The sequence below is a fragment of the Corythoichthys intestinalis genome, chromosome 2 (assembly GCF_030265065.1).
Source record: "Corythoichthys intestinalis isolate RoL2023-P3 chromosome 2, ASM3026506v1, whole genome shotgun sequence".
Classification (NCBI taxonomy): Eukaryota; Metazoa; Chordata; class Actinopteri; order Syngnathiformes; family Syngnathidae; genus Corythoichthys; species Corythoichthys intestinalis.
This window is the reverse complement of record NC_080396.1, coordinates 27,557,979-27,570,708: the sequence shown is the minus strand read 5'-3', so window position 1 is coordinate 27,570,708 and position 12,730 is coordinate 27,557,979. Positions and strand designations below refer to the sequence as shown.

The 12,730-nt window shown below is 40.5% G+C and overlaps 1 protein-coding gene across 2 annotated transcripts; it reads right to left on the bottom strand.

Moving 5' to 3' along the window:
- Positions 1 to 2,348: 2,348 nt before the first annotated feature.
- Positions 2,349 to 11,871, bottom strand: fam171b (family with sequence similarity 171 member B). Of its 2 annotated transcripts, XM_057830210.1 has the most exons (9): positions 11,463 to 11,871; positions 10,895 to 11,128; positions 9,225 to 9,317; positions 8,982 to 9,134; positions 7,725 to 7,895; positions 7,518 to 7,631; positions 7,332 to 7,446; positions 7,151 to 7,260; positions 2,349 to 7,087 (listed from the first exon to the last, which is right to left on the bottom strand). In XM_057830210.1, the coding sequence occupies exons 1-9, from the start codon at positions 11,668 to 11,670 to the stop codon at positions 5,970 to 5,972; spliced, it is 2,316 nt and encodes a 771-aa protein (XP_057686193.1). In that variant the 5' UTR covers positions 11,671 to 11,871; the 3' UTR covers positions 2,349 to 5,969. The 2 variants fall into 2 exon arrangements, with proteins under 2 accessions (XP_057686193.1, XP_057686192.1); XM_057830209.1 differs by having other exon boundaries at positions 2,349 to 7,260; positions 11,463 to 11,869.
- Between the last annotated feature and the right edge of the window lie 859 nt (positions 11,872 to 12,730).

The window sequence follows — 12,730 nt, the reverse complement described above, 5'->3', positions numbered from 1 at the left end:
CATTTTTTTCATTCTTCTTTGGCAACCTACTTCTTTCTATATTGGGCGTTACTCATTTCAGCACGTTATGAATGGTATGTCTTACAACAGATTTTTTTCAGTTTCTGGTGAGACTTCCACTTTTTGCTTCCACTTTTGCTGCTGTCTTTCTTGTCTTGCTGTGGTGAAGGAAAGATATCCAAATCAGTTTGGTTACAGACATTCTTCAAAAAAAACTAAAATGTTTTATTGCTATTTGATGGTTGATTGAAAACTTTTGCTCATCAGAAAAATTGGCAGTTTCAATCTAATCAATTGATGACAAAAATAAATGTTTTCAGCAGCACATATGGCGAAAAACACATACAAGGCTGAAAAAGCAGTTTCTGCTCTTGCAACCCGCTTTAAAATAAACTGCTGTATTTTAAGCCAAAATAATTTATGTGTTTGATAAAACAATACGTCTATATGCTGCCATAGTAGATTTATGGCGCGTTAAGCCCCCCGAACTATTTTTAATTTGTCCGTTTTACCCTGGAGACCCCCGTTTACAGATGTCGCGCAACCGCTTTTGTTTCAACCAAGCCATAAAAAGATGGTATGTAATTATATTAATTATTCGAAATGTCTGTCATTTTTAGCTTGGAATCATTAATTGATATCTAATATTTAGTTTAAAAAAACAAACAAATGTTTTGTAAAAAATTATTCACTCGCATATTTTAATTTTTTAAACAAATTAAGTCACAATGAAAATAATTGTGTCTGTAAATAAGTGACAGATATCTACCTCATAACTATGGCTTAATTGTATTTTTTTGTTACTGTTGCATTTCCCCCAATATTTTAGATAATAAATAATCAATCCAAACAAAGAAAAACTGGAAAAAAAAGAAAAACTAAATATATGAAAAGGAAAATCTCGACCACTTCTTGATGTCTGCGATTTCTGCATTGCGACCCTTGTTATATTACCATGTTTCACCCATAAAATCCCCAAAAAGTCTGAGTGTGGCCATTCACAGCTGTCTCTTGACACTCGGGTGAGACATGCTACACGGAGTTTTTGGATCGAAACAAGATAAGTAGGCAATAATATTTCGTAATAATCATGGTGTCGTTAATTATGCTCCCTAATGCTCTCACCTCGAGTTCTGGTTTCGGGGTTTAAACCATTTTTTTTAAATGCCCTCCAGTTCAAAAATTTTCTTCCCCCATAAAATTGAGATTTTAAGCTTTCCAATGATGTATCACACGTGCATATAGAACAATTTTGAAACTTGGTCAAATTGGGGGTATCAGAGCGGAACTTCAAGTCACCCAGGCCATTTGGGGGCCCTAAGCAAAATAATGCAAAGAGGCACATATTTTTGGCCCACCATTTCGTCACAGTGTACTGTGAAACCCATACATGCAATCCAACCCATACGTCCATATTTTGTATATTAATCAGATTTTGTTGCACTGCATACTTCAAACTTCTCACCCCAAATGATTGTCAGTAGTTACAGTAGATAGCGCCAAACCTTTTTCTAAAAGTGGAAAGAAACAAGTTAAGGAAGATTTTTTATTTTTTTAAGCTTGTAATCAATCATCAAAACTCACAAAAGTCTAATAAACCAAACTGTAGAAAACAAAATAGAATAAAAATAAAACAATTGCCAGATTGGGGGGCCCCTAGTGGTCAGGGGCCCTAAGCAGCTGCATAGTCTGCGTATAGGCTGGGCCGGCCCTGAGTCACCTGAGTGTTTTCCACCATACACATAACTGTCAGAGGTTGTGGGTTTATATCTGGTCTTCTTCTCCCTGTACCTGCACCTGAGTTTTATCCGGGTACTCCGGTTTCGTCACGTTTTCAAAAACATAAAAGGACGATACTACTTTTTTTTTTAAGTGTGTATGGTCGTTTGTCGAATTGTGTCTTGCTACTGCCAGGCTATCATTTCAGAGTACACCCTGCCACTTGCCCAAAGTCAGCTGGGATACTCAGCAGCACACACGCGGCCCTCATAAAGATACACCGTATTAGCGAGAATGGATGGATGAGATGGATTCAATGATCTCACCGTACACACGACTCTTACTGTAAGTAGTGCTAAACACTGCCCTCCTCAGTCCACATTTAATATTTCTAGCCTGATGGTTTACAGTGCCTTTTTAGTCGTGATCTTCGGTGTCTCTGCTAAATAGTGTTTTAGGATATAGTGGGCTCGCTCAAGTGTGGCCAATCTACAGTATGAGCCAGCACAGATCAACTGAAAGTTGACATAGAAAAAAAGATCATGAAGGCTCAACATTACAGATGTTTTTTGTTTTTTTTCTTAATTGGAAGGCCTCACGATAAAGCCTCAGGCAGTGATTTGAAACAAGTGTTTAATAATTTAGAGCACAACAAAGTATACAGTAGGTACATAAATCATTGTAAAGAAGCATGACATGACCGATGAGGAGATAGCTGTATGAGGACAGTTACAGTAATTTAAAGACGACTACTGTATGTGAATGTTTCTGTAAGCCTGCTGTACCATTAAGTGCTCACATTGTTGCTACATTGAAAAACAGAATAGATTATTTTTATGGTCACTCGGAAATTAATAATGCCACATGTTTTGTGAATGCATTTTAAACCAATTAAGATTTAAGTAGCAGTAGAAGAAAAGTGCACAACCAACAACATCACTGTCACATTACAGAAGATATTTATACAACAATGCATGGCAACTAATACAAAGCCTGAATCCATAATGGAAGACTACATTTGGCAAAACTGGTCAGCTTCAACATCAATTTTGCTGCAAGTATTTCTGGATTTGGCATTGCTTGTGAAAATCAATCTCAGATTGATGGCCTTATTTGTGGATATTTACACAATGAATAAAGAATTTAAAAATCAAATATGTTCAAAACAACTTTCCAAGGCACAAAATGTCATTTAACAAGGAACACAAACATTGGAAAAAAGTGTGACATAGGTTAACATTTAGTTTGTCGGGGTTAATAATGCAACTCAGTCAACTACAAAGATAAAACAATTGCACTACAGAGAGGCATATTTCTTTGAAAAACAAACTACAGTATTTTTCCATGCAATTCAAAATGGCAGCTGAGTTGTACAAATTTCATTATCCTACCCGAAAGCCACAACGTTTGAGTTTTAGTAACATTTAAAGGGAATGACAACACCAAGCATACGGTAAAGGATTCAAGTGATGACCACTTCAAAGTATAGAAGTATGCAAATGCAAAATTTCTTAGACCTCTGATAATGGTGAAAATGTGTAAACATAAAAAACTACACCAATTAAGAGGGTAGCCAAATTGTGACGTCAATTATACCATTGAACATATGCACTGAGGGACTGTTGGAGAAGAGGTGCACATGATCATGAGCAGTGTTGGGCACGTTACTTTAAAAAAGTAATTAGTTACATTACTCACTACTTCTTCCAAAAAGTAACTGCGTTAGTAACTGAATTACTCTGTAGTAAAAGTAACTAGTTACCATGGAAAGTAACTATTTTCGTTACTTTAAAAAGAACTTGTTGTATGTCAAAGAATTTGAAATTTTCTGAGCAGTATTCGAGTCAGTGGAATAGCGAAGAACAGACAGGTAGTTAACTTGTTAGGTGCTTCAGCAGATTTGAATTGCTTACCACATGTCGACAAAAGCTTTGCCCCGGGACCAGAGGTTGCGCTAGACATTTTCGTTGTCTGTCATTTTGACTGACAGGGTCATAAAAATCCGGTCATAATCTATTTTTATCCGTCACTTAAATTTTTAAAATGATAATGATGACATATTCAATAGTATTTGGTTTTCATTCATTTTTCATTAATATTGTAACGCTTGCTTGGTGGCGAAAAATTAGACACGGAAGTCGTATTTTTCTCCCTCTTTTTACTCTGCTTACCGCCAACACCACCAACAAAACAACAACTCCACCCCCAAAGAAAAAGAGGCAACTATATAGACCCCAATCACCAACGTCACACAATGATCTTAATTGTGGTCGTCAGCCCAAAATCTTCTAAATATATAGTAAATGCATCTTACCAGATATAAAATGACTACTATATAGTCAGTGGTGATCGTTTGGTGCCCAGATTTCTTGTCGAATTACAGCAGTCCATCTCGCTCTCCTCTTCGGGTCTCTCAGAATACGGTAGAACTTCAAGTCTCTCCGTCTATCTTCTCTGTTACTGCAACCAACCGCCACACACGCCTTCACCATTTTGATTATCAATGTTAACGAGCAGAAAAACACGCCGCATGTACGTAGCGGTAATGTGTACACACGATGAGCTGACACACAATATGGCATCAAGTCGGGGGGGCGGAGTTGTGACGTCATGTGATTGGGGTCTATACACAGGCGGCAATCTAGTCCACCAATTGGATGACGCGCTGGCACACGGGGTGCACCAATAAGAACCTCGCGTTGATGTGTCAATCACGGTGCCGCCGCCAGACCCCAGTGACGCTACAATATTCTGACAGAATAGCCAAAGACGTCATGCATTAAGAGAGACAATAGCTAATTAATATGCACACTCGCCACCCTGTGGTCTGGGGTGTGAATTGCAACCTGTCAAAATGACGGACAGACTTCAGTTTTTTCCGTCACGTTTTAAAAAACCGGTCAACGACTGAAAATATTCGGTTAACGCGACCCCTGCCCGGGACATAAATTACACATTACATGCAGATTCTTTCCTTTAATTTCGACAACCTTGAAATAGTGTCTATATCTCCACCTCTTAAAGGACAATTTTTCTTCTGACTGCTCTGCCATCCCGACCCTGTGCATCTGTTTTGCGTGTGTGTTTGCCGCATGCGCCGTTCCGGTTTGCTTGTGAAATCACCGGCTCTGATTGGCTTACCACGACATATGACTCTAACCCTCAGCCAATCACAATCACTTCCATCGCATCTCTCGAGGGGCTGCATTCAGGTAGGCTAGTTTCCCGACAATTCACGTCACCTTCAAAGCGTCTGCCGTCCTCAAGATGGAAGCAGAATTATTGCTGGCTGACAGTGGGAGATTGGAACGAGGCTAGCATCAGGTGTAGCAAACACAGAAACGTTACCAAACTTTGGAAAGCATTGTCTAATTGAATGAGCAGGGACAAACAGCTTGGATTCAGAAGTACGTGCGCTATTCTCGAACCTGAACGCACTCCAAGTCTTGGATGACAAATCAACAGAGCAGAGAGTCGACTCGACACGGCTAGTAGTTTCTACAATTTATTCAGAGTAAGTAACGCACCGCTTTTGACCGTCAGTAACGGTAACGGCGTTGTAACGGCGGAAAAAGTAATTAGTTAGATTACCCCGTTACTGAAAAAATAACGCCGTTACGTAACGGCGTTATTTATAACGGCGTTACTCCCAACACTGATCATGAGTATTAATGACGTCACGAGGAAGGGCAGGAAATGTGGGATACTCATATGATTGGCTAAAATAGATCCAGCATTGGTAAGATGTTTGCCCCCATGTCAGGTGGCCACTTCCTGGAAATCCTGGGTTTTATTTACATTTTTCCACTATTATGTATAAAAAAAATTAAATTACTTCAGCAAGATTTTCATGTTGTCGCTCCCTTTAATTAGTTTATTTTTAGGAGGCAAAAAGGGGCAGTGTGTCGGCACTGTGTTGCCGGGCGTTGATGGTGAGGATAAGTGCACTACATATGTTGTCCTGTGTTTTGTCCGCTGTGCAGACTGACCAGCATTAACTCCATCTTAAATGACTTCATTGTTGGAGGCAGAAAGAAGGCACGCTCAGTGCAGGGATTGTGCGACATTAAGTCCACAAGAGGAATCTCGCTGGTGATCTTAAGAATGTGTTAGCAGGTACTTGATGCTTGAACAGAATACTTTTGTTATCTTTGGCAAAGTTGTACAATCACACAGTTCGACAACAACATTGCCTGGGAGAGGAAAAGCAAGACTGGATCACACTGCACGTTCGGACTCTTTCGCTTCATCTATCGTCGCTTCGTCAGAGGTCGCCCTTCTCGAACATGTTTAGTGTTTCTTTTCTCTGATTTCACCTTTGCTTTCTTCAGGCGGCGTGGTGGGGGTGTGCCTCTTAGCTCATTTTCTTCTTGATTGCTGGAGGTATCCATACCATCTTGCTCCTCGGGAATGTTGGGAATAGTCCCACTGCTTCCATCTAGTATGCTCCTGAGGGAGTGGTCTTCTGGAGTGCCGGTAGCAGTGGTGCCGCTCTCGCTGCTGCTCAGATCTTGCTCGTCACCGTATCTTCCGCTTCTGCCTTGATGCGGAAGCGAAGAAGCCCTGATTGACATCCTCTCCCGCTGCACCTCACGGATATTCTGCTGAGGCTCGTTCATGTCCACTCCGGAGTCTAGGCTGGTGTCGTTGCTGCTTGTAGGGCGGTGGCGGCTTTGGAGCTCGATGATAGAGTGGCGCACTTGAGCCGCTGGTTTGCCGTCCAAAGAGACAAACCAGGCCCTGGGGTGGGATGACGAAGACTTGCCCCTGGTCAGCTCCAACAGAGTGCGCTCTGAGATGCCTTGCAGCTCGCCAGAAATGCCGTGACAGCCACTGAAGGCTTCCATACCGGCTGCCTCGTTGAGGGTACCGGGCACTGAGACTGAGGACTCTAGTAGATTACTGTAGCGACCCCATACAGCAGGAGGGCCTTGGCTTGGTGGAGGTGTCTCGAGAGGCTGCGGTTCATCTGGATTGCTTTGCTGTTGGCTGTTTTGGACTTTGCCAAACTTCTGGGGGTAGTTGTCTTTACTTGGCACATCTGAGTGAGAGTCAAACTCATTTCCATTGCGGGGAAATGTGGCAGACTTGCAGCCAGCTTTTTGTGGCTCTTGATTGCTGTAAATATCTGGTGCTTGAATGATGGCAACTGGATGGTTATAGATATGAACCAGCTTGTCAGGAAAGAAGCTGTCAGAGTTCATGTTGCTGCGGTTCAGATCCATCTGCTCCATAAATCGAGATACCTCCTCATTATTGATGTAATGAGAGTGTACTTGGGGAACTTTGATACAATCAGTAGACATGTTGTCATATAGAGAAGCTGTTGCTTGACTGGATGGGTCTTCCACATAGATGTTGTAGTTGGCTTTGTGTCGTGGGGTGGACAAAGGATCAGATTGGACATTACAGGAAGCCAGAATGTTCTCACCTGAGTGGAAAAGCAGGCCCTCCTCCATGTGCATGGAGGTGGTTTGGTCTTTTTTTACCACTGTGAGTTTGGAAAAACGGGCTCGCCTCCCCTTCGGCTCTCGGTGGGATCTTTTAAGAATGATTTTAATAGATAATTTTCATGGCTTAGGGTATCAAATTGAATACATGTGATTGCCTACCTGCACTGACATATCAGCAAAGACAGAAATCCAATTACTACCACCAGAGTACCTGCCAGTATTCCCACCAGCAGGAGGGTGTGATGGGAAAGGAAATCCAATGAGCTTCCATGATCTGGCACATGAAAAATGATTATTAGTTTAGTAACACCGCAGAACTTACTTCATTCATAAATGCATATTCACCATATGAAGGCAGTGGGGCAGCGATCCAATATCCCAGGTGGGAAGCCGTGTAAGTCCAAACCAGCTCCTCACCAACTGTTGTCACTATTCCCAAACCTTGATTCTCCCAGCCGCCTATAAGTACAGTAATTAATCCAAAATACAGCATTTGTAATACCGGTGAAAACAGACTAGTTATTTCATGCTCAGTGTTTGACTCGCTCATACCTGTCTGTAGGTTGAAGGCCCAGGCTGGCACGGTGTCAGACACGCGCAAGTGATTGCTTCTCCCAAGAGGTATGCTGAACTGAATGGGCCCACGAATCTGGAGCTCCTTCCCTCCCACATAGAGCTGGACACTGACAGCCGCCAGCGGCTTCAAACCAACGGTTCTAAAAACTGCAAGTAGCAATGCTGTTACGTTTCTAAAACACATAAAACCTAATCATAAAAAACAGAGGTGAGTAGTAACGCCTTGCATGTACTCCATTATATTTACTTGAGTAACTTTTTAAGGAAAATGTACTTCTAAGCGTAGTTTTACTAAGCTATACTTTTTATTTTTGAAGAAAAAACGCTACTCTCACTCCGCTACTTTGGGCTACACAAGAGTCGTTACATTTTTCCTCTTTATTCTACATATTAGTTGTTGTTTTGTTTTTTTTGCCAGCGATGCCAAGAGTAAAGACATGCCTGGTGTATTACCAGGGTAGCTTTACGAATTAGAAGTCGCAACAATAATCACATGACTCCATTATACCAATCAGACGCAAGCTTGCCGTTCTATCTTCACGCCAGCCTGTTCAATCATGTGGCGTCTTTAAAGCACCATAAAAAATGAAGTATTTGATATAGAGCACCGCCCTCAACGTGACTTGAAAGCACGGATTTTATCCTCTCTCCCAGTTTTTATTTGGCGCCGACTGACCATGGAAAACCGGCGACATGATCCTTTTAATTTCAAAATAGTAATAATGAAGGAACTCGTCTTCACTAGTCAAACTCGGAACTATTTTCTACACCAGAAGGCAGTCATGCTCTTTGGATGAATAATGCTTCATTTATGTATTTTTTTCTCTTGTCGGAATGTTTTTTTTTGTGTGTGTGTGTATTTCTTTGGCTTAATGTGGTTAATGTAATGGGTTATTGTTGTCCAGTATCATTATAACTACAGTCCATATAGATAACTTTGTACTCAGAAAAAAATACCATTGTAAAAAATAAATAAATAAAAATCCAACAAAAATATAAGCAGTTACTCAAAATGTTACTCATTACTTGAGTATTCGTTTCACTAAATACTTTTTTACTTGTACTTGAGTACATTCATTGGATGACTACTTTTCCTTTTACTTGAGTAATATTATTTTGAAGTAACGCTACTCTTAACTGAGTAAAAATGTTGGCTACTCTACCCACCTCTGATAAAAAAAATAAAATAAAAAAAACATTAAAATTGTAAATACATATACTCTGGTTGTTCACCTGACATGTTGACAATGATGCCTGGCGTGCAGTTGACACAGTCCTTCGCTAACGGCGGCACAGTCAGGTAAGCTGTCAATAATGACACATTACTGTTGTCGGGTAGTGTGAGCAGGTTCATGGGAATCTTTATCTTTGGTTGAGAGGCACTGTCTGTAAAAAAAAAAAAAAAAAGACAAAAACATCAATATGTATGTTTTTGTATTTAAATGTATGTATTTAAATATGCCAGTTTTAACATACCAGGCAATTTGGCTGTGATGAGTAAAGAATCTTCAAATAGCCAAATATTTCCTTGCCTCTGAGGAAGCAGCAGCAATGTCACAGCAGAGAAGACTGCAACGACATAGCCATATGCACAAATAACTGTATGTTGACTCTCGCATGATTAAAAAATAAACTTATTACCTTGGGGCGACATGAACTGTGGAAGTTGATTAAAACATGAGTTTTGGAACAAATTTTACACTGAAAAAAATCTATAATGTATTTTTCAGACTATAAATCTTACTCACCCCCCCCCCCCCCCCCCCCCCCCCAATAATTTGGCTGGGTCTGTAACTTCTATTCAGGAATGAGTTATATGTTGTTGTTTTCTTTGTTCCACACTGGCACCTCTGAGAAGAGCGCTTTACCAAACTTTGAGATTGAAAGTTAAATTGATTGGTAAATGTTTTTATGTTGTGCTGTTTTGGCTTTAGGTATCTGAATAAGTTAATATGTTGCGTTAAAAGACGCTTATTTAGCCTGTTCTCTATTGTATAGTTGTTATGGTAATGTATAATTTGTGTTCTTAGTTTCTCATAAAATTACATTTCCCTTCACTGCTAGTAATGTATCCTTTTTCCCTTTTCTTTGTGCATTTTATGGCTGGTGCAATTTATACTCTAGTGGTTTTTATAGTCTGAAAAATATGATACTTAAAAGGTAAATGATACCGGATCTTTCTAAATAATGATTCGACATACTCTAATTAATAAATATATGAATAAATAACAAATACATTTTTGTTTGCTTGTCTGTCTGTCTGTAGTTTGCCTTGGCTGAAACGCACATGAACACTGAGTAAAATTCAATTAATAATAATAATAATAACAATAATACGTAATAGTACAGTGTATCACAAAAGTGAGTATACCAGTTTGTGCAGATATTTAATATCTTTTTATGGGACAACACTGACAAAATAACACTTTGACACAATGAAAAGTAGTCGGTGTGCAGCTTATATAATAGAGTTAATTTATTTTCACAAGAAAGCCCACAAACAGTTTGCTGAAGACATGTCAATAAAGCACATGGATTTCTGGAACCATGTCGGTCTGATGAGACAGGCGGGCTTTCTTGTGTACCGTCTTCCGAGGAGGCTTCCCCCTGGGCTGACAGCAATGCATACCAATTTGATGTAGAGTGCTGTGTATGGTCTGAGCACTAACAGGCTGACCCCCCACCTCTTCAATCTCAGCAGCAATGCTGACAGCACTCCTGTAACGAGTCACATGATATTTTGGAGGGAAAATGACAAGCAGTACTCAATTTGGACATTTAGGGATGTGCATTTTTTCATAGGGGTGTACTCACTTTTGTTGCCTGTGGTTTAGATATTAATGGCTGTATTTTGAATTATTTCTAAGGGGAAAATAAATTAACTGAAGTTTATAAGCTGCACACAGACTACTTTTCATTGTGTCAAAGTGTCATTTTGTCAGTGTTGTCCCATGAAAAGATATACTTAAATATCTGCAGAAATGTGAGGGGTGTACTCACTTTTGTGATACACTATATGTGCACCACTCACTTTTGTGATACACTATATGTTCACCATCACCCTGTGTCCCTCGTGGGGACAAATGGTACAGAAGATGAATGATAATAATAAAAACATATGGAACTATCCAGCAGGTGCTACTCACTGGGTCTCTTGGTCGTGCTCCAAGGCAGCGGGCTGGGAATATAACCCTCCAGGGTGGCCACCAAAGTCATACTTTGCCCTGGGCTGTAAGGCACCCAAAGAAGAGCCTCACCTTTCTGCCCTGTCCAGGTGGAACTATTCAAGGTGTGGTTCATGTAAATCCCCACTGTGGCACCCGGCAAAAACCGACGTGTCACCATGTCTTTCACCAGAACCCTTAGGGCAAACCGGGTCTCTATAATTGATAAAGAAGAAATTAACTAAAACCAAGCACCCTCCACACCCCATCAGTATCATGGATAATGCACTTTTGCTGACACACACTTCCATATCTGCAGAGCAACACGGGATTACAATGTGCTGCCTCAACATATCGACTAGCACTATCTGTTCTACACTATAATCCTTCAAGCCAACAAGAGTTCATTTTAAATAGCTTCTATCTCTTCACGCATGTACTTTAGGGAAATGTGAGCTAAAACAACAATAGCAGGAAAACAATAAAATACACAAAACTATTGCATGTGAGTGCATCAGGCAATATAGAGCAGATCAGATGTTCACATTACCTTCAGTTAAAACGGGGCTCTCGAGAAATATCCCCGTGGTTGTGTCATTATAGCCATTGTCCCCGGGCAAGGAGGGGGGAAGGCCGCCGCCCTCGTCAGTGGCTCCCACTAGCGCATCAGGAAAAATAAGAAGCAAGGCGCGCACAAAGAGCAACAAAAGCGGCTGGGGCGGCAGTAATGGAGTCAGGCGGAAATCGGCATTGGGCATGGCGAAACATAGATGTGTATAGACATAACGACTCGCTGGAAGCGAACAGAACGCTGCCTGTGGGGTCTGTAGATGAAATTAGGATGCGCTGGTGCTGAGGCTGGGCGTGTGTATAGTTAAAGAGATCGTTTTTATTTGAAAGATATATCACTTCGGACACCACAAGAATTCCACTTCCTTAACTTTTCTGATGAGACTGATCATTTTTACAATATGCACTGTTGTGCAAATTGAACAAAAGCAGTATAGGGGGAGGGAAACAGTCGTTTGTCGAAAACAAACAGAAACAACAACACCATCAATGAACGCATCAGAGTGAGAGGTCATACTACTATATTCTGTCTTTGCGAAAGGAACGCTCTGACGTAATCACCCTTTGTGCAGGGTAGAATGCGTTCCTGAAATCTATCATTATTACCGTTTCTAAATATCAAATCAGCTGCTTTGGTAATGGCGAATTTACTGTCAACCAGTGCATTAATTAATTATTAGATTTGTATATTGAAAATCTAGAAATGTTGAGCATTTTACAATGCGATTAACTTCTTCCAAAGCTTGAATCGCATCAAGCTTAATTACTGTCACGATTGGTCTTCTACGCAGTGGCGCCTCCAGAAATTTTTCATCGGGGTGGCCAGATGGGGCCACTTAAAATCTTGAGGTGGCCAAAACTAAAAGCCATAATTTCAGCTTTTCATTATATTATTGCAGTAAAAAGGTCAGGGGAAAACTATCAGAAAGACTTAAGGACACGGCTACTGATATACTTTGGTGTATTGTGTAATATTTGATGTTACTAATTATTTAATGTGCATAGTCCATAACTGTCCAGTCAACATTTTGAGTTCCACAACAATTCTGTTTTGTGTTATGTATATATTAGGCATAAGGTGTACATTTAACAAGGGCTGTCAAATGATTAAAATTTTTAATCGAGTTAATCACAAGGCGGCACGGTGGCTGAGTGGTTAGCATGTCTGCCTCACAGTTCTGAGATCAAGGGTTCAATCCCGGGCTTCGGCCTTCCTGTGTGGAGTTTGCATGTTCTCCCCGTGCCTGC

Coding starts and splice junctions, on each gene's coding strand:
- fam171b (XM_057830209.1), bottom strand. CDS start 11,670: ATGCCCAATGCCGATTTCCGCCTGACTCCATTACTGCCGCCCCAGCCG. Junction 9,318..10,894: donor GAGCACGACCAAGAGACCCA/GTGAGTAGCACC, acceptor ATGTCGTTGCAG/TCTTCTCTGCTGTGACATTG. Junction 7,632..7,724: donor GGCCTTCAACCTACAGACAG/GTATGAGCGAGT, acceptor CTGTACTTATAG/GCGGCTGGGAGAATCAAGGT.